This window comes from Tyto alba, unplaced genomic scaffold (genome assembly GCF_018691265.1).
Source record: "Tyto alba isolate M040663 unplaced genomic scaffold, T.alba_DEE_v4.0 Super-Scaffold_44, whole genome shotgun sequence".
Classification (NCBI taxonomy): Eukaryota; Metazoa; Chordata; class Aves; order Strigiformes; family Tytonidae; genus Tyto; species Tyto alba.
The window spans coordinates 9,516,242-9,535,692 of NW_024881320.1; the positions used below are offsets into that span (position 1 = coordinate 9,516,242).

Sequence of the window (19,451 nt, forward strand, 5' to 3'; positions counted from 1 at the left end):
GGCTTAGTCTCAGGTGTGCCCGAGCTACCAGGAGTACAGTACCCTTGCACAGCTAGCAACATCACACTGTGAAACCCTGCAGAGCTGTCAGACCTTTGGTGCGAAGTAGTTTCCTGTTCACTTGCATATGTGAGCTGGGATTTTGAACGAAGTCCCATTTTGAGATTTTGCAGCGGCAGTGCAGGGCCTGGAGTGCATTCTGGGAGCTTGCAAACATCATGGTAAGCTGGTTATGGGAAAAGGGGAACCTGAACTTCCAAACAAGTTGTGTTTGGTGTGCAGCTCACAAAGCAGAGACTCCAGTGTATGTTCTGTGTGTGTGAAAGAGGGAGAGAATGTTATTTAATGCTTGATTTTTACATACAAATTGCATTTCAAAACAGTCTTGCTTTTGGAATAATATGATTTTCCTGTTCCCTTCAAAAGAAAATGCATTCAGTTATCACTGTGAAGTAAATAAAAATAACTTTGGATCAGAAAACCTGGCAAGGGAGCAAGTGTTAACATTTAATGTACTGTACTTAGAATCTCCAAGGTCAGATGCAAGTCTTCTGGGACCAGGGTAAAGGAAGCTATTTACATGAACCATCCGTTTTAATCATTCAGCCAAAGGGCTTGATATTAACTTTTGGGGCCAAAGCATTGTTGCTTGTAACAGTGGTGTTTCTCAAAAACAAACAAAAAGCACTGCCAAAGGTGACCTACAAATGCTTAAATGTACTGCAGTTCACCCACATGCCTCCTCTCCCTTTTAGGGGAGACCTTTAGCAACTCTCCCTTCCCTGCACCAGCCTGGCTGTCCTCCCCTTTAGTAGCAGGCCGATGGGGACAGCACATTCCCCTTTTCAACTAGTAGCTTGGGTAGTGCTCTAGTTATCTGCAGCAGCTTTCAGATCCTTATTAAGTATTGGTCCTCCAGAGCCTTTGCTACTGATGAGTGAACAGAGGAGAAAAGGTTGTTAACGGAACATCTCCAGTTGCCAAGAGACTTAGCTGCATATGCTTGAAAAAAGCCTTTGTTATTGGGCAGTGTGTCAAATGCTGTTGAGAGAAACACAGCTTGCAGATCCTTTAGAAAGGGAAAACTGTATCAGCTTTAAAATGTCTGCTCACAGAAAACAGAAGTGCTGGGACACAAGGTCAAAATGGGTTGTGTTTAATTGAGCCATCTCTTTGTTGAATTGCATATTCTTTGGATATGAAGTGGAATATAACCAACCTCTAACAAAGCACTCTCTATAAGAGAAGTTACTTTGACAGCTTGTGGAGCTTGGGAAATGTAAGGAATAATAGAAATAGCAAAAGGCAGTTTGCTTTCCCTCCCATTTCCTTTCCTTGCAGATTTTCTTTCTTCCCTGCAGTCAGTTTAACTCCTTCTGTTGTTTTTTTGCATACCTGCACACTTGGTAGTGCTGTTAACATTCCTGTTACATCCTTTGGGGTGGGGGGTTGCTTGCTTCCCTTTTAACTAGCGTACCATTAGTTTGTTCATTGTGGGAGTACATGGTAAACTGGGAAGAGTTTACGTAATTTTAGAACTTGTATGTGACTTAATAGATTACTTGAAAAGGTCACACACTATGGTGTTAATTTTCTAAATAGAAGAACTCCTCTTACACATTCCCTCAAGCCTGATTTGAGTCTCGTGTGTCCTGTATTATTCTGGTTGTTCTTTTCAATACTATTCAAAGGCTGTTCTCTCTGTCTTAAGAGCTTCTGCTCAGTGGTGGATGCTGCATTCATGATTGAATCTCTGCAGTAAGTGTAATACCTGTCGTGATTGTACTGTACCTTGAAGTGAAAGCTATAGGGACTATCCAGAACTTTCCACCTATTATTTCTTCATGCACTGCAGAAGTTTGCTATGCCTCTGTTGTATGACACTCAGTATTCTACATGTATCTGCATCGAGCTGCATTCTCGATCGATTATGCCAGGCATTTGGCTCTGTTGGAGCTGGCTGCGTTTTCGCTACTGGTAAGCCTTTCAATTAGAAGAATCTTGCAAGTTTATGTTGGCATTCAAGCTGCTTTGTGTGCAGGGTGCTGAAGCACAGCATACAGATGGAATGGAGCTGATAGGTCGTTTTTTTAAGGGTCTGATTACTGTTTTTATAAAAGTAACCAGCTGCCTCCCCCCGGCCTTCTATGGGGTTTTTCATGTAGTCTACTATAAAACCATACAGCAGGGCGAGGTGTTCTGGGATGGGGAGGGTTGAACTGCCAGACTGATTTGCTGCTTACATGCTCTGAAAACATTTCTGCAGCAAATAATTCTGAACTCTGGTTTACAACTGTTTAACTTGCAAACAATGAACTACACAGGCTGTAATTAAGTTACCAGCCTGTTGTCGTCAGAGGGCAGGAATCCAAGATCTGTGGAGCTTTTCTTTCTTGTGGAATCAAATTGTTCGTTTCTTTTACTGACATGATTCTTTGCTATTCTTTTTCCCTTTTTTTCTTTTCTTTTTTTTTTTTTTTTTTTTTTTTTTGGCTCATAGCTTCATAGTTGCTTAGGGAGCTGCTTTCTTATTCTACAAAGTCTGTTAGTATATGACCTTGCAGGGAAGTTGCAGTTTGGGCTCCTCGCACTCCATCTGCCGGTAGCTATCACATCTTGTGTTCCGAATTGGCCAGCACAGTGCACGTGGCTCAGGGTGAGCAAATTGGCCCTTGAACTTACCTATTCCTGGTCAGCACACCCTCAGTGTGGTCCTGGAGTGCATCTCTTGGTTTAGCGTCATCCTCAAAGGAGTCAAAATAGTCCTGTAACTTCTCTGTATTGGGAATCAAAGCACAGTAAGTGGGAAATTTGCTTCAAAAGTGATCCAAATAAAAACTAATGTAAACATGGCTGGGGACACTGCAAGAATGAGTAGCTATCAGAGTTCGCTTTAGTGATTTTTTTTTTTTTTTTTCCCCCCCCCGTAGGTCTAAGGGTTTTTTTCATTTTGCCTACAGTGTTGCCCATGATCTTCCAGCTTCATATGAAATTTGCCTCTCTTGAAACAGCAACTCAGAGTTTTTGTATGAATAGAAAATGAAGCAGCAGATTTTTGCTACAGCAGAACTCTCATCTGACCAGTATCCACATGTGTATAATTTCCCATGACTATAGGAGGAGAATAAATCTTGAATGGAATGGGTATGAAGGGCCATAGATTTGGCAGCCTTGCTCTGAAGAGAGTTATCTGAATTTGGGGTTAAGCTGGTGTGTATCAGAGATAGGCAGCTGGTGTGGTATTTTGTGTTATTGCCAGAATGTAGCCAAGAATAGGCACAGGATCAGCATTGCCGAGATGAAAGCAAATAAGTTTGTGGATGAGATAATCCAGGAACTGCTGCATCATTCTCAGCACAGGGACCAAGGGTTGAATGGATTAAGATGGTTAATCAGCCTCAGTTAATTCCTCAGGTGTTTTCCATTCAGGATTGAAATTGCTGTCTGTGCTGTCACTGTTCTGTGGGCAAATAAAGGATAATCCACTTGGCACCTCCTGGTAGCGTGAACTTCACACAAAACTAATCCATTTACCAATTTTGAGCAACTCTGCTGCAAAGAAGCTCATCTTCCTTCTTTTCCGAAAGATGAGACTACAGCATGTTGGTAGAGATGAGTCTAATGTGGAAGATCTTCCTTTGTATACACATTGGTGCCATTAGCTGGGGGGAATGCGTAGATGCTGTAAAATGTCTGATGCTCACAACAGCATCAGTGTCAGAGGCATTTTCCATTTCTCTAAAAGGCAAAAGCTAAAGTAGTGAACTTGTTTACTTCGCTTTCTGAAATGAATAAAAGCAATAAGCAATAAATGACTTATCCCCATGCTTTTCTAGGAGGAAATGGTGTAGATTGCAACTCGGCACAAATCCGTAACTGATGGAAGAGTCTCATTTATTACAGGAGAAATTATTTTTTTAAGGGCAGTGCTGAATCTGGCTATAATTAAGACAGCTTTTTAAAGAAGAAGAAAAACAGTGGATGTTTTTCTTGTTTGATGTATTACCTATCACTAATGACCTCTTTTCTCATTTTCATTTAAAAAATGGATATAAGCAATTAGCCATATATTGCACAAAAGCAGCATTACCTGAAAAAATAATTAAGATGATCTTGAAATTAAGGAAATCAGTTTTGAAGAGAAGCAGGTGCTTAATGGAGGTGAGACCAGCTGTGCTTCCTAGGAATGTGCTTGAAGCACTTCATGGAAAAATGTGTGAGGCCTCCATGCAACAGTGGAAGGAAATTTTTAATAATTCAGACAAATTGCATCCTATAAATAGCATAGCTGGCTTCATTAGGACAGGAGGCAGATGGAGAAAATATAAAGCTTGTTTGTTTCCTTTTAAGGGCCTATAACGCTTATGAAAAGTGTCAGCTTGCTGTCAGTGAGGGAAAAACCCTCCGGTGCATCAGTAACTTTCTCGCTATTAGGTTCTCATCTCTGCTAATGAGCAGCTATCCATGAGGGGCATTCATATTGCTTTGTTTTAGCAACTCCTGCCCACCTTTTTTCTGGTATAACCAGGCTGCCACAGCAGTCCTGCAGTGCTGGAAGCATGCAGCAGTTGAGGGGAGCAGGGGAGATGTGAGGAAGGACAGAGTTCCATGTCTGATGTGTAGCACTTGCTAACTCTGTTTAAAACAGATGCTAATAGGACAGAGACATAAATGTAGTTGGAAAGTGGGGATGTGTGAAGTGAGATGGGAATCATCCACCAAACTGGCTAAGGGGTTATGCCCCAAAGCAGAAATGTACTGGTAATTGGTAAGGGAAATGCTGTGCATTATTGAAGAGAGAAGGTGAAGACATTTTTGAGATGCTCTTACATTAGTAAGTAGGAAAAAGGAGAGGCTTTCATGCATGAAGAGAAGTAATGACAGACAGCGGATGGGAGGTGCGTGACTGGAATGCAGATCTGTCCACAGGAGGTAAGCAGAGGTGAGAGGGTTGTTCCATCTTAGTATTCATACACAGTGAGGTGCTGCAAAGAAGGAAGAGTGTCCAGCCAAAAAGGAACATACAGACTGACAGAAAGAACGCGTTGTAGAGTGCACTTAAATACCAGCAAAGGGTGAACATGTGGGGCTGTTCCCAAAGATGCTGAAATTACAACTAGGCACTTTAAAACAAAGTCATCAGAGAAGACTGGCTGAACTATTCAGCCATGGCATACTACTCAACCACAGGCAAGTCTGAGCTCAAATACAGAGCAGTAAATGTTCTGTACAAATATTATCTGTTAATGAACCTGCTTTCATGCCTTTTGCTGATCTGATTTGCATTTCAGCAAAGCTTCCTTAAAAGGTAACGGTGTCAAAATTCCAGTAAGCTATCCTAAGAGATTTTTTTGAGTATTAGTGTTCAGGAAAACAATACTGCAAGCATGTCAGGCAGTGGTGTTTTTTCTTGAGGAGTTGTTAGATTGATAATTCACCTACTGAAGTGGCAGAGGAAAGAGGTGATATGAAGGTCATATTGGAGTCAGATTATCACAAACTTATTCGAGGAATAGAGAAAAGCTATAGAACTGTTCATGCTTCATGTATTAAGTAACTACAGTTTTTCTCAGCATTCAAAATAGAGGGCGGTGATCCCAATGTAAGGAGATGACATCGGAGAAGAGGAAAGTAAGTGGTATGGATTGGCAGGGTGCCTTTGGGGATTGCCAGCTGTTGCGGCTTGCACATATCTGTAGGGTGTCGTGTAGCGAGAAAGCGGTGGCATGAAAACCAGTCACGGGCATGGAGCAGGTTATCCAGTCGTTTGAGAAGAATGCAGGCGTGCTCGGATGCGTGTGAGAAGCTGAGCAGGGAAAGTGTGAGCCAGCACGTGGGAGCTCATGGATGCTCATGAGTGGATCAGATTTTGGTATGGAACAGAGAAACCCTTGGCTTAAGTGTGTTTTCTTGCTTTCAGTATGATAAATAAGCCCTGTATATCCACGGGGTTAACATGGCCTGTGTTTATGGGTAGTGTTGTACAAGGTTTAAAGTATTGAGTTCGGAGATCTTGACTCGTGTAGCCCCACAGCGTTAACTAGTATGAAAAATATGGAAAAGCAGTTAGATTTGGAATATAGGCCTTTAATTTCAGAAAGCCTTTAGCAACAGACCTTTTTTAAAATAACAAAACGGATAGGATAGCATTGTCCAGTTTTTGTGCTTCTAGGTTTGATCCAAGATGTCTGAAATATGATAATCTGCGATATGTGCTGAAAAATACATATATGAGAGATGGGTGATTTTGAGGAGAAAGTACCAAAGAACTAATTTGTGTTTGTAGGTTTCATGTCTTGCTAGGGGGAAACTTGCTTTGAATTATGCTACATTTCTAGGACAGCATTTTGATATGTGAAAAACTTTCTTTTCATGTGTACAAATAATAAAAAAAAATCTGCTCAAAACAAGCTTCAAATTTCCTCTTTGCCCAAGCTCGTTCACACCTTTATGCTTTCTTTCATGTCATGTTTTTCCAGAAATACTTTCCTAGGTAATGCCTGCTGAACTTTACTTATTGCAAACACCCCAGGAGCCACCAATTAAGAAATATCTTGCAGCTACAGTGACTGCAGATGAATCTATGTTGACCATAGGTTGCTTTTACATTCCTACCAAAACACCTTAGGAGATTTAGTTTTTTGTTCACACAGTTTGAACAGCGCCATGATCTTTGAGATCGTGTTTGTCTGGCAAGGCCTATAACTGGATGCTTACGTACTCTTCCCTTATTGATGTAATTGCTTCAAAATATGCAACAAACTGTAATGACGGGGTTCTTGCCAAAGATCCCCTTTTTAATGTGGGCAGATGGATAAATCCTAATCCTGTGGGTGAGGAAGTCAAGACACGGATGCTACTGTCAGTTGCCATCAAAAAAGGAAATCCGTGGTAGAGCTGGGAATAGTTCTCATTCCTGTCATGCTTAAACTGAAAAGCTGATGCAGTGTCTTGGGATTTTTAGTTAACATGGGTGTCTGTCGCGGTCTCCCAGTCTGGTGTATTTCTTTACCTAGTATCTGAACCAGAGTTAGCGTTTCTCCCTGCCCTTACCTATTGGGGATCCTAGTCACTTGGACATCATCCATCTCTCTTGTCACCTAGGTGTGAGGGAGGGATGGCTGGTGTGATTGTGTAACTTGCTTTCTTTGGCCCTGTTGTTTGTGTCTGTAAAGATACTGAGATAGATTTGAAAGAAAACAGGAGTGCAAGCTGAATTTGCAACCCAGTCTAGAGATGCAAAGTAAGAATTTTTGCAGGCAAACATTGTCTCTTGTCACCTTGTTATTACATACATATACTCAGCCTGCTGGGCAGTATATAGCATAGATTTCAGAAAGAATTGTCACCCTGAAGACAAGTGAAGGGACCTTCAGCCAAGGTGAATGTCCTGTGCACGAGTTTCCATGTGCACCATTTTCAACAACTGTGGATAAAATGTCCTGGACATGGCAGCAGCCCTTCTTTCAGTGGTGTAGCTTTCTCTTGGCTGTTCTCTTACATGATTAAATAAAAGTATGTTATGTGTTTATTCATATATTGTCTTCTCTGCTTCTCTTGCTCCTGTTTTCCTCTCTCTGCACCTGCAGGATTTGAATTACTGTACCAGCCAGACGTGGTCCGGCTGTACCTCTCCATCCTCACCGAAAGTCAGAACTTCAACACTCTGGAAGCTGCAGCAGGGGCTTTGCAGAATCTCAGTGCTGGCAACTGGACGGTGAGCACAGTCTTCTCTTTAGTCTCTTTTGTTTCCTTTGTGTAAGTAAAGACCAAAGCTATGTTCCATTTTAAGTGCAGTTACTTTGTGCCTTTACATCTCCTTTAAAAATGAAGGATGTGGGAACTCCAATGAAATTATTTCCATCTTATTTACCCACTTAAGATGTTTTGCATCTTCTGGACAGATGGTGTTTATGTAGTGGAACTGTCACTGAGCTTATGACAATTTAACCATGAGCAGGCTTTTACTTAAAGCACTTAACCATTGCTTCATCCATTCAGAAAAGCCTGCTGTTAGATGATTAAGTGTCCTGAATACTTAATTCATTGGATTGTCAGATTGTTTAGGAAACTGCACTCTAAAGTGTCCTCTGATATCCTTCTCTCTGAAGCATCCCCAGCACTACTCGGGCAGTTCTCTCAAAGGTACGCCTGATCACTTCTAGAACCACATGGCAAAGTGGGACTGATCAGCAGGGTGGTGGTTCATAGCTGTCTTGAATACAGTTTATTTTAAAATCAATCATGAAAGAAGAATAAAAACACTGAAATTGGAGGTGGGGAAGATAACAGATGCCTTGGATGTTTTACTGTTCCCTCCCAGTGACCTCTTTTTTTCCCTAATCCAGAGGGATTTGTTTTCACACTGAGGTGTGTACAGAACAGATGCTGGCGGATGATGCTTCTTCCTTCTATTTCTGTCCTTTTTCCACAGCAGCTTGCTAAGCTGTAGGATAAACTTCTACATCCTTTCTTCCTTGGTTCTTGATGAACTTGAATGATGGGTTAAGTTACAGATGCATCAGTACACACAACTTAACTAATATTTGCAGGAAAATAAATTATAACACTGAGAGAAATGTCAGGGGCAAGGAAAGGGCAGGTATATGAACTCACAATGCTTTGTATTGTTTCTTTTCCCTTGTGTGTTCTGATCAGTGGTCCACATACATCCGTGCAACAGTGCGAAAGGAGAGAGGCTTACCAGTGCTTGTGGAGCTGCTCCAGTCTGACTCTGACAAGGTTGTGAGGGCTGTGTCAATTGCCCTGAGAAACCTTTCCATGGATCGTCGCAATAAAGATCTCATAGGTATCAGCTGAACTTTTTTAACCAGGCTGGCATCTTGGATACGCTTGAGAGACCTCACATTTTCTGTCACTTGTGCTGAGGATTCATTTTGTATTCTGTTTCCATCCGTGCTATCCGAGATTACTCTGCAGCCATCAAGTGGAGGGATGTCATCTCTGAATGTATTTCCAGCCCATTCAAACAAGCCGCAGTTTGAGGGAAATCTCTAACTCGGGAGTAAAAACAGATGTAGATTTTTGCAGAAGAGGGTAATGGGTAGGTGGGCAGAGGATTGGGTGGGTTAAGAGGCTTTTTGCCTCTTCCTGAGCTTTGGCTGACATGGCACTTGTGCTCCTAGTCACACATGGTGGTTACAGGGACATTGCTCCTTAGACCTGCCATTTAGAATAGACTGGGAGTCTTGCCCTTGGCATGCAGAGCTAACCTGGGGAAGCACAGGGGGCTCTAAAGTTGTCCCTTTTTTCTCACATCCTCCTTACATTATCATCCTTTTGTGTGGTAAGTACTTGTAGAAGCTGGACACCAAACAAATTGCTCTTCTTCAGGTTAGTTCTTCAGCAGCTCACTAGCTCCTATTCAAGAGGGTAAATAAGCATTCACCTGCCCATAAGCAGGAATCGAAAGATTTAGCTGTGAGTTGAGTTTTCCTCTGGATGCTTCTGTATTTAAGTGATGTATTTGTTTAAACTATAACCTTGTCAGGCCAGGAAATATTGGTCACATATTTAGGGCCATCATGGAAGTAGATAGTAACAAATAGCAAGGTGGGATTCTGCCTTAATACATCAGGTTCTTTTTTTAACAGTTCAGAGGTGTAGCTAGGCAAATGGTACAGAGAGACACCTGGGAGTGATAAACTCCGGACTCCTTGTTTTTTCTCCAGTACTATACATTGAGAAGGCTAATGGCACCCAGGAGGAAATACTCTTACCTTTGTTAGGGGAAGGTTAATAAATGCATGACTGCACACTTTGCCCCAGAAGGCCTATTACAAGGCTAAGTTGAGTAAGCCATATGTGTGTATTAGCATGAATATGTGGCATTAGCAGCAGCTACTGGATGCTTTTTGCCTCAGGCATTGCAAAGTATGATAGATGCTGGCTATAAAATTCTCAATAAAGATGGCTTTTTTTTTTCCCCCCTCAATACTTTTAGCATTCATAATGAAGGACTTTGTCTTGGGTATCAACTCTCAATCACCTTGAAATAATGAATGATAAATACACTCTTAAGTTACAGTCTTGAGGTTCAAAACACGTACATTATAAAGCTTTTCAACGTGACAAACACCCTTGAGTTTTATCACTCAGAATGGGAAGCTGAAATGATTGTTAGGGCTGACTACTGATATCTCTTCCCCTTATCTAGGTAGTTATGCCATGGGTGAGCTGGTAAGAAATTTGCCCAGCAGGCAGCAGAGATCTGCAAAGAACCTGGAAGAGGATACAGTGGTTGCAGTGTTGAATACTATCCATGAAATCATTACTGACAGCTCAGAAAATGCAAGGTCTCTGATCCAGACACAGGGCATTCAGAAGCTGGTAGCTATCAGCAAGTCAAGGTAAGTGACAGTTGAAAGCAAAATGCTTAAGAACCTGCTGGAGACATGAAAATGTCACTATAAACAGCAGCTTTTGCTTTGTGAAAGTATTCAAGCATCCTAACCTTTCAGAGCCTTTAATTTCAGAGCAGTTAATATTAAAGGTGCTGACTTTTTACTGCATATATAAGTTTACTTGATTAAAATAAAACAGAAGTTAATTGAGTAGTCACTTCAGTCATGTTAAGACATGCTCTCTCCTTGTCAGATACATTTTAGCACCATGTATGCATTTAGCAGACATCATTTGCAGTGAAACCATGATCTTTATTTTTAGCGTGGGAGGCCTTTTTCCTGTGGCAACATTCCATTCCTGGAATGCCAGTGATGAAATCTGTTTCTTTTAAGTAAAATGGTTAATGATGTGCAGTAATCCTTCTGGCTGAACGGCTGGTGGTGGTAATTTGAAGGGACAAATTTTCACTCTGTAGTTCTGTTGAAAACAGTGTTCTGACTGCTTTAGAGAAAAAAATTTTTCATATAGTTTAGCCAGTTAGACAAGAGCTTCTTTATAGGTGTGTTTTCAGCAAACTTTTGGGAGAGTAGCTGAAGACTCTGGGTTGCATTGTTATGAAATGAAAGCTAACCAAGAATCTAGTCCTGTATTATTTTACAGAAGGTGCTTGTAGTAAGGAGTGGATAAAATTTCACTTTCTGTTTAAAAATAGCTTATTTTCTGCTGACACAAATTGCTTTGTAAGGTATTCTAAACCACAAAGCAACTTCATTGAGTTGTGAGGAATATACGTAAGTTGGGGTGAACGTTTGAAAAGTGTTTTAGAACTTGGTTTGGTTTTTTTTTTTCCAAATAAATCCAGGCAGGATGGAATCTACCTATCTTTTGTTAATGACAGGTGCAAGACAAAAGAGTCACCCTGGCCTCAGTGCTTGTGCAGCAATACACATGAAAACCCAGAAATCTGCACAATTTACAACTTTTTGATTGGATTTTTTTTTTGTCATCGAATACCTATTGATATGAAGAAGTCACTGAATGATTTCACGTATATCCTGTAGCTTATAGGTTCAAAGAATGGCTGTATGGATTACTAGGTAACTCCAGGATATTACTTTGATGCAAAGAACTCAACATATGAATAGTCTTATTTATATTGCTTGATAATTAAGTTCTAATTTTATTTTGCAAATCAGCCAGTCTCCCAGAGAAACCAAAGCAGCATCTCACGTTCTTCAGATGATCTGGAGCTATAAAGAACTACGAAATGCCCTGCAGAAGGATGGGTGGAACAAATCACACTTCCAGGTAAAGATGCTGGGTCTTAGATCTAGTTAGTAGTTATGGAAATGATAGATTGTAGGCTTTGGTTCTGTTCTAGGTGACAGAACAATGTATTGTAATCTCTTCAGTCACAGCATCATGCATGTATTTGCTGGGTACATTTTTCAGTGGTCTATGAAGTGTAGCTCTTCAGGTTTTGGAAGTAATGCCACCTCGTGTAGGCCAAATGTCTGTGCTTTATTGGAGGAAGAATTACAATGTCTTCCCTCAGTTGTTTCTCATTTGAAACATTCCATCCAGCAGCGCAAGGCAGCCATCTATTCTTGACATGCCGCCGCCTCGCCTTTCCTTGTGAAAAGGTTGCGCTCATTTACAGACCAACAACGCTGCCATTTAAGTAACAGGAAAAATATTCCACCAACAAATCTATATGAAAGTAAAAGATACTCCAGTGCCATATTATCAACAGAAGGGGGGCTTAGCAGCATTCTGTAATCTCTCTCTATACTGTTCATTTGTTTATTTTTCTTGTTCAATTTCCTGAGTATCAATTTCATATTTATGTGATTTTTATCTTGTAGTCTGTTTCTGCAGCTCCAAAGGGTTCCAAAGGTACTGCTGGCAGGTCTGGCTATGATGACAGCACTTTGCCTCTGGTCGATAAAAGTCAAGGTCACTTCTGTTTTTTACTTCTATTGTGCTTTGCTTGCTTCTTTTCTGGATTTGCCACATCTGTATTATGGGAGTGTTAGGGCCAGGAGTGAGGGAGTGAAAATATCATTTATGTGGTGCTTTTTACCCCACGGTTCCTATTAGCTGGATATGGACCATATATCCTTCCCATGTGGAACGTACACTACTCATTTTGTTTTCTCAACTTGTATGCAACGTAATCAGTTAAATCTTCTTGGGAGAATTTGGAATAGATGCGAGTTGAAACTCTGAAAGAAGAGAACAGCCTTGTTTGTTATGTATTAATAAATCCAGCCTTCAGCTAGGCAGTGGGCTTGGCCTTATCTGTACTCAGTACTAGAGTCTTTTCCTTTCTAAATAAATGTGCCTGTTTTGGCAGTGCTTCTTCCTCTCCTGTACAGGTTTTTTCATTGGAGATGGTTTATCCAAACTCTAGTTAAACCTGTCTGTGCTTGTTCTTCAGGCCTGGTGCTGCTGTACCAACACTGGTGTAGCTCCAGCTTAAGTTTCATTATAATTGCTTTGTCTCTGAATCTGGTTCTAGTTTCTAACACTGGGATGTCAAAATTTCTTTTCAGAAATCTTTAGTCTCCTATGGCAGAGTTTGCCATGTTGCACTTTACCTGGTTTAACTGCAGACTACTGCAGAAAAGGCAGCCCCACACTGCCTTGCCTGTTTCCAGCTTGCCTGTCTTTGATCAAATCTGGCAGAGAATGCAGACAGGGGATGATGACTCAGGTCGGTTTGCTGATCTGACAATAAACTTCTTGTTTGTGGGTTAGCTTTCTGTTGGTTCAGCAAGCTGCTAGATTGGATTGTGTGCCATGTGAACCTGCACCCTTACCTATTTTCTTTCTCTTTTATTCTGGAGAGACCAGAGAGAAGCTTATTAACAGCAGTAGGTAGTCCAAAGCAGAATTGTGGTTTCTGTTTTCACTGCGAGAGAGGGAGATCTATATTACAGTGCCAAAGCAGAACATAGAAGGATTATGTGCGCTCTCTGGAGAGTTTAAGTCAAACTTCCCTTTCTGATTGGGTAACAGTTGAATAGTTTAGGGTTATTCACAATAGTCTCTGTGTTTGGTACTTTATTGGACCTCTCTGGCCCTGTGACTAGTTTAAAACTACCAAGTGTTGAGAAAAGCAAATGCAACTCAAGTTGTTTCAATGTTTCTGTTTTATAGATAATGAGAAGTCTGGGAGTCGTGATATGATACCTATGGATGAACTTGGCCCAGGTAAATTCAGTCATAGGTCAAACCCTCTGCCTGTTTCAGTAGAGCACACTGTCACTCACAGGAAAGTTCAGCTGTTTCTCTAGGTGATATTCTTTCAGATGGGTAAAGCTGACATTTAAAAACAGGACGTTACCTTACAAAAGATTGGTCATCGTCTTTTTTTTTCCCATCTTTTTTTTCTTTTAAATACATGTAGAGTGTACACACCAGTTTCTCCACTACTTTACACATATAGAGGAGATACATTGACCTAGCTTTCATACTAGCCTCTGGCCTCTGAGGCAGTTGCTTTCCATATTACAGATCTGGAATCTGGGGATTCAGAAGGAAAAGGAGAGTTGAAAATTTACTTCAATGTAATGCTTCTGTTTAAATCAGTTCTGCCTTTGTTTTCTGTAGGTAACACCAAAAATAAGTTAGTATGTATGATATTCCTGACTCCACCTTTCATTTACCTGCATCTGGCCAGGCCTGGCTTTTCCTATAGACTGAGGACAGCCACCTACTATCAATGAAGTGCTTTGAGATTGATAATCTCTGTAGTTCAAGACTTGAAGAGGGTTTTTTTCTTTACTGAGGTAGATAAAGGTGCTGTGTGCTCTTGGGAATTCGCTTCTTCCAGTTGATATTATTTTTATTTAAATACCTGTATTAATGCCTCCAAATCAAACAGTTTGGTACACTGCTATTTGTGATTGTAGCTGAAAAAAATAGCAAATTTGAACCAAGCTGAAAACCAAGCATGTTCAGAAGTTAAAATAACAGGTATGTATTACCTTTTGTATTCTTAGAAAAATGAGATGCCACCTGCCATGAATCAACTGCCCATATGTATTTTGCCTGAGGGAACACTGAAACATTTGTTCTTACAATGGAAGAAAATAACTTCAGAGAAGACTGCCTAGCAGGATAGCTGTGTGCTAACAGGTGCTGCAGTATGGGCAGTGCTAATTGTTTATAGTCTCAGTATTAATTGTTGCCTTATGCTTTCAGGAGTTACTGGTACAGCTCTGAGTACAAAATTAAATGCAAATTAACAGCATATGTACATCAATCAGATTCTCTGGGCTGTTCTGTTCTCTGATCTTTCTATCACTATTAGAAGATGAAAACTGTTAAGTCTTCCTGACCCCAACTCTTGAGTGCTTTTTAACTCCAGTATGACTGTAACTTTGTGCTGTTTCAGAGGTCAACTGAGAAGGGAGTAAATTGATTTATCCAGTTTACCATCCTTAATGCCAAGGAACTGGAATAACAACTTAGTACTTCACCTCTTCCGGCTCTTCCAAGTGCTGTATGTTTTTTGTCTTATGGGCATATTTACATGAGAAGCTGCTCTAGACTGTATTTTCTGATTTTAAATTCATTGTGGACTGTTGTATTCTGGAGGTTTTGTTCTTTTTCCACTCTGGAGTGAACTGGCAGTGTGCAGTCCTCTGGGTTTGTAGTTCCAGTAAGCAGGTATCCTCACATACTCCGCACCGGTCTATGTTGAGCCTCCAGAAGAGACTGACCTCACTTATGTTTGCAAAGAAAATGCATGACAGAATACCAGAGAAAGTTATTCAGCATCCCAGTTTATATTTTTATCTCTTTTTATTGCAGAAAATCCTGTGCCCTGGTTTCAGTTGTGTGATTTTCCCTTGCCTTCCTCTCTTTCTGACTTCACTTGTCCTAAGATCTTTCTACTTTATATTCACTGTCTTTTAGAGAATTCTCATCTGTCTCTAGCTTTGTTGTCCATTTCATTTCATTCAGATGCTTTCAGGTTGCATGGTTGTCTTTCTGCTGTACAGCTTTGGTACTGAACTGTAGTTGCCTAAAACATATTAAGAGTGTGCCAGTACAGAACTCTCTGAGTTTCCACACCACGTGCGTGTTAGAGGTACCCGTCCATTCAGCCGGGCCCTTCCAACCCAGATGTTTATCCTGCTCCCCTGCAGTGTCCAAGGCTGCTTGTTCCAGAACACCACTGCCTGTCTGCCGCTCATCTATTGCCTCTTTTTATCAGGATTCAGCTGTCTTGGCACCTGGGCCTTTACTGTTAACACATGTTGACTGTTTTTCAAGATTGCAAAACGGAAGTTGCTATAGGTATCTCAGCTTGTTTGCTAATGCTGTGGGAGTCATCCTTCTCTATACAGGAAATTAATTAACTATCAGTGTGGCTAGGAAGGCAGAAAGGTTCCCATCAGCTGGCAGTACTAAAGCAGTCAAGTTCCTGTTGTCTGGAGCAATGGGAGTACCTGAGTAGAGCATGGATGTCCAGGGAGATGGAATAAAACATGTTTTATGAGTTACTGTGGGATGCACTAAACAGCTCAGTGCAGAGATGGTTCAGGTCTGTCTGACCTCATCAGCTCCAGACAAGTGGCTCTGCACCGAGTAATCTGAAGATAATCAATGCTTATTGTCACTGTGCTGCTTGAGGGTGGCTGTGACCCTGAGGTGTCTGTAGAAGCAGCAGAACTGTGAACTCAAGGCTGCATGCCAAATTTGTGACTTCTCTAAAACTGATATCTGTGCCTCAGTTAACCTACAGTCAGTCAGACAAACATCTGTGAGACAACATAGTTCAGATGCCCCTGTCCTACATGCCCATCATCAGACATAACTTCTCCTTCCTCCTCCTCCTTCTTTTTGATGGGTCCAGAGGTTTGATCTTTATTAGTTGAGAGCTGTGCAAAGGCACAAATGGACTGACACTCAGCAGGCAATTGGTCCTGTAATCTGTGATAACATAAAAATGTTGCTGCAGAGTGAATGGGAGCTATGCAGTGAAGCAATACAGAAGACAACAAACAAATTTGAGAGAAGTAAACAAGCCAAGAATGGGATGTGCCCCTATTGACCAATGTAATTTTTGTCTATACATTGGATTGTATTAACTCAGAATAATGCACTTGTACCTTTGATCAGTAAGATCTGTATAGGTCTCCTTTATGCCACAGAAATAGAGTTCATTCTAACCACTTTTTAGAATTAATCTGAAACATGGGAGAAGCAATATTTTGTAATTGCTTTGGAGAGCTGTGGTCCTTGTGGTGCTGAGGTAATACTTCTCTGATGCAGCTTTCTTCAATATATTTCTCATTTTATTAGGTCAAATCATGAAATTCTTCTCTCTGCTGCTGGTTATCTTGACAGAGTCACAGCACAGTGTGTGGTTTTTAGAAACACATAAGCCATTGGTGCTGAAGTGTGCAGCATCTTTAGCATGCAGACCACTCAGCACTGGGCTGACAGTATGAATTGTAAATTATGTTGGAACTTAGATATGAAGAACAAAGTTCTTGACCATTCTTTGTTGTTAGATTACTGCCACTGTGCAAAATCTTGATTTTCCTGTTGCTGCTGTCCTGGCTAATTTTTTGTGATTGCAGTCCTTACTTCTGACCTTGCTCCCCGGGCAGTATCACAGCTGCCATGCTTCACTTAGTAGCTGTTGCTTTCTGGGGGTAGGTTAAAGGTTTCCTTTGTATGTTGGCAATTCATTCAAAAAATATTTGGGGATCACCCACGATGATGGCACTACAAAAATGCAAAGAGATCTGTTACATCATTGTGAGTATAATTAATATTAGATTGTAAAAAGCTATTACTCACTTGTGAGTTTGATTTTTAGGGGGAGGTGTGGTATTCAGCATGTTTCCGTCATTTCAATACCTGTCTATATGAACTGTTACCTCCTAAATAAATGATGAATCTTAAGATTAGGATATGACTTACTAGCAGTATTAATGCCTGTCATTTGAAAGAGAATTATTGGTCATGTGTTCCTACACATATGCTTGCTGGGCAGCTGTATGCAGCTGATAGGCTTTAGGTTTTTTCTTTTTTGTTCAAAAGGAAAAGCCAAGAATGTTAGGCATCTTCATTGTCAACAAAGAATTGTGAGTAAAGCTTTGTGTAGCAATTATTGCCATGCTTTAAGATCCATGTACTACATGTATAACTCAAAATTCTTTAGCTGTTTTAGGCAGCAGGGTTAAATAATCTGTTACTACCCATGATGTCATAAATATATGCTACTTCAGGTACTTGCAAGTCTGTGTGCACTTTGATTCATGAGATACATAGGAAGACTACAGCTTTTTTTAAAATAAAACTGGCTCTGGCCAACATAAACATCATTTAGGGTCCTGCTCTGTGACTCTGTTGGGTACAGGCCACTCGAGCTGCATGTGCTTTTGTCATGTGGGCAAACAGTGCCTCTTTATGCCACGGGAACCCCACAAAAAAAAACAAGACTTTTTCTTAATGACCTGTTGCAGGCAAGTAATAAACCCAGAGGAGCATTTTGATAGTTTACGTAAAACCTTTTTGTGGTATTCTAAGCACCTAGTTTGTCAGGACATGAAAACAGTAATGATCCCTCAATTACATGGGGGAAAACAAAAGCCCACAGTGAGTTATAAATTTGAGTGTCATTTACTCCAGGTTACAATGCTGTCAGAGCAGGTGAGGATCTATTTGTCACTAGTAATGAGGGAAACTTGATGCATTGGGAAAACAAGATTCGCACTGGCTGACAATGATTCAGAGCAAAGGTTCTGAAATAATTAGAGCCATTTCTTTATAAAACCATCTTACACTTTTGTTCCTTGTGTTCGTCACGCTTTCATATTGTTTCTTAGTTGTCAGGAGAAAAAGCACCAACAGGTGCTACTTTGTAGTGAAAAACGAGTCTAAGCACAGCAGGGTTTGCATAAAGATTTTTTTTCCAGCCTGGCAGGCCCTTTTTCTTAGTGCTCTGAAAGGGACTCTCCCAAATTATTGTCATGTCCTGCTAGTAGTCAGGCTCAGGAAGAGCAGGAACATGCTGCAGAGCACTCAGGGAATGAACACAGCCAATTAATCACGCTGCTAAGGAAGGAACACAAGATTTGGGCTGAATTTGGAGCTCATTAGCCACAGGGCACAAGATGAAAACTTGCTGCTTTTCTTGGGCACACTAAAAATTGCGGCAGGCTGGAATGAAAAGTGCTGCTTGATAATGAATGCCAGCATCTGGCAGTGATATAAAAAGAGGGCTTTTCTGTTTTGTTTAAGCTGGTAAAAATGAAAATTCAGAGCTGGAGCACATGTGAAAAGCAGGCTGCCAGCATCTTTGGGTTTCGATGGTTTATTTTCCTGTTTCTTTGCTGAAGAATTCTGCTTGCATCAGCTCTGGTTTTGCACTTATTTGTGTTTCATGCCTGATTGTGATGTTATTTCTCCTCAGATGGGTACTCCACCATCGATCACCGGGACAAGGAGCGCAAATACAAGACCAGTGATAACACGGGGGATGCCTCAGAGAAAGAGCCTTTAAAAGTGAGCTTCCTCTTACTGCTGAATGCTAATTAGTGCCTTTAAAAGAAAGGAAGCCTGGTGTCCTCAGCAAGAAATACAGGGTAGTTACTTACCAGGGGTCTGAAAAGGCCTTTGGTTTTGTTTTGGGTTTTTTTAGATAAAGGCAGCATTTCCTAACTTAGCATATGGCTAGCTAGAAATAAAAACACAATGCTGCTTTCTAGTGCAGGAGCCAATGCAGGCAATCACTGTGTATTCTTGTAAATTGATGAGGTTGTAAAAGTAGAAAGTGTTTGTTCTGTCACCCTTGTCCAGGCAGCATTCCCTAGCCCCCTTAAATGTGTAAGTGTGCTCAGGCTTTGTTCCAAGAACAGTCACTTCAGGCTGTCACACTGCTTTACTGTTTTCAGCATGAGAGGTAGATGTGAGCTTGTGTGTCTGTGTACAGCAGTGCAGGGAACAGTGTCTGTTCCCCCAGCGCTCATTCACAGTCCTGACGGTGGACTGTGGGCACGGGCCAAGGAGATGGAGAGGGAGGGAGACACATGCATAGTTATGTGTGTGCCTTCTAAAAA

The 19,451-nt window shown here is 41.0% G+C and overlaps 1 protein-coding gene across 13 annotated transcripts in view; it reads left to right on the plus strand.

Moving 5' to 3' along the window:
• ARVCF (ARVCF delta catenin family member) overlaps positions 1–19,451 on the plus strand; it is a 292,172-nt gene that overhangs the window by 264,375 nt on the left and 8,346 nt on the right. For all 13 annotated transcript variants that reach the window (XR_006166734.1, XM_042805460.1, XM_042805468.1 and 10 more), the window contains 7 exons: positions 7,590–7,717; positions 8,659–8,809; positions 10,178–10,370; positions 11,562–11,673; positions 12,231–12,321; positions 13,528–13,581; positions 18,806–18,897. Coding sequence is in view for 12 of the 13 variants with exons in the window: in XM_042805460.1 (XP_042661394.1) it covers positions 7,590–7,717; positions 8,659–8,809; positions 10,178–10,370; positions 11,562–11,673; positions 12,231–12,321; positions 13,528–13,581; positions 18,806–18,897 (821 nt within the window). In the remaining variant the exon portion in view is untranslated. The remainder of the gene's footprint in view (positions 1–7,589; positions 7,718–8,658; positions 8,810–10,177; positions 10,371–11,561; positions 11,674–12,230; positions 12,322–13,527; positions 13,582–18,805; positions 18,898–19,451) is intronic.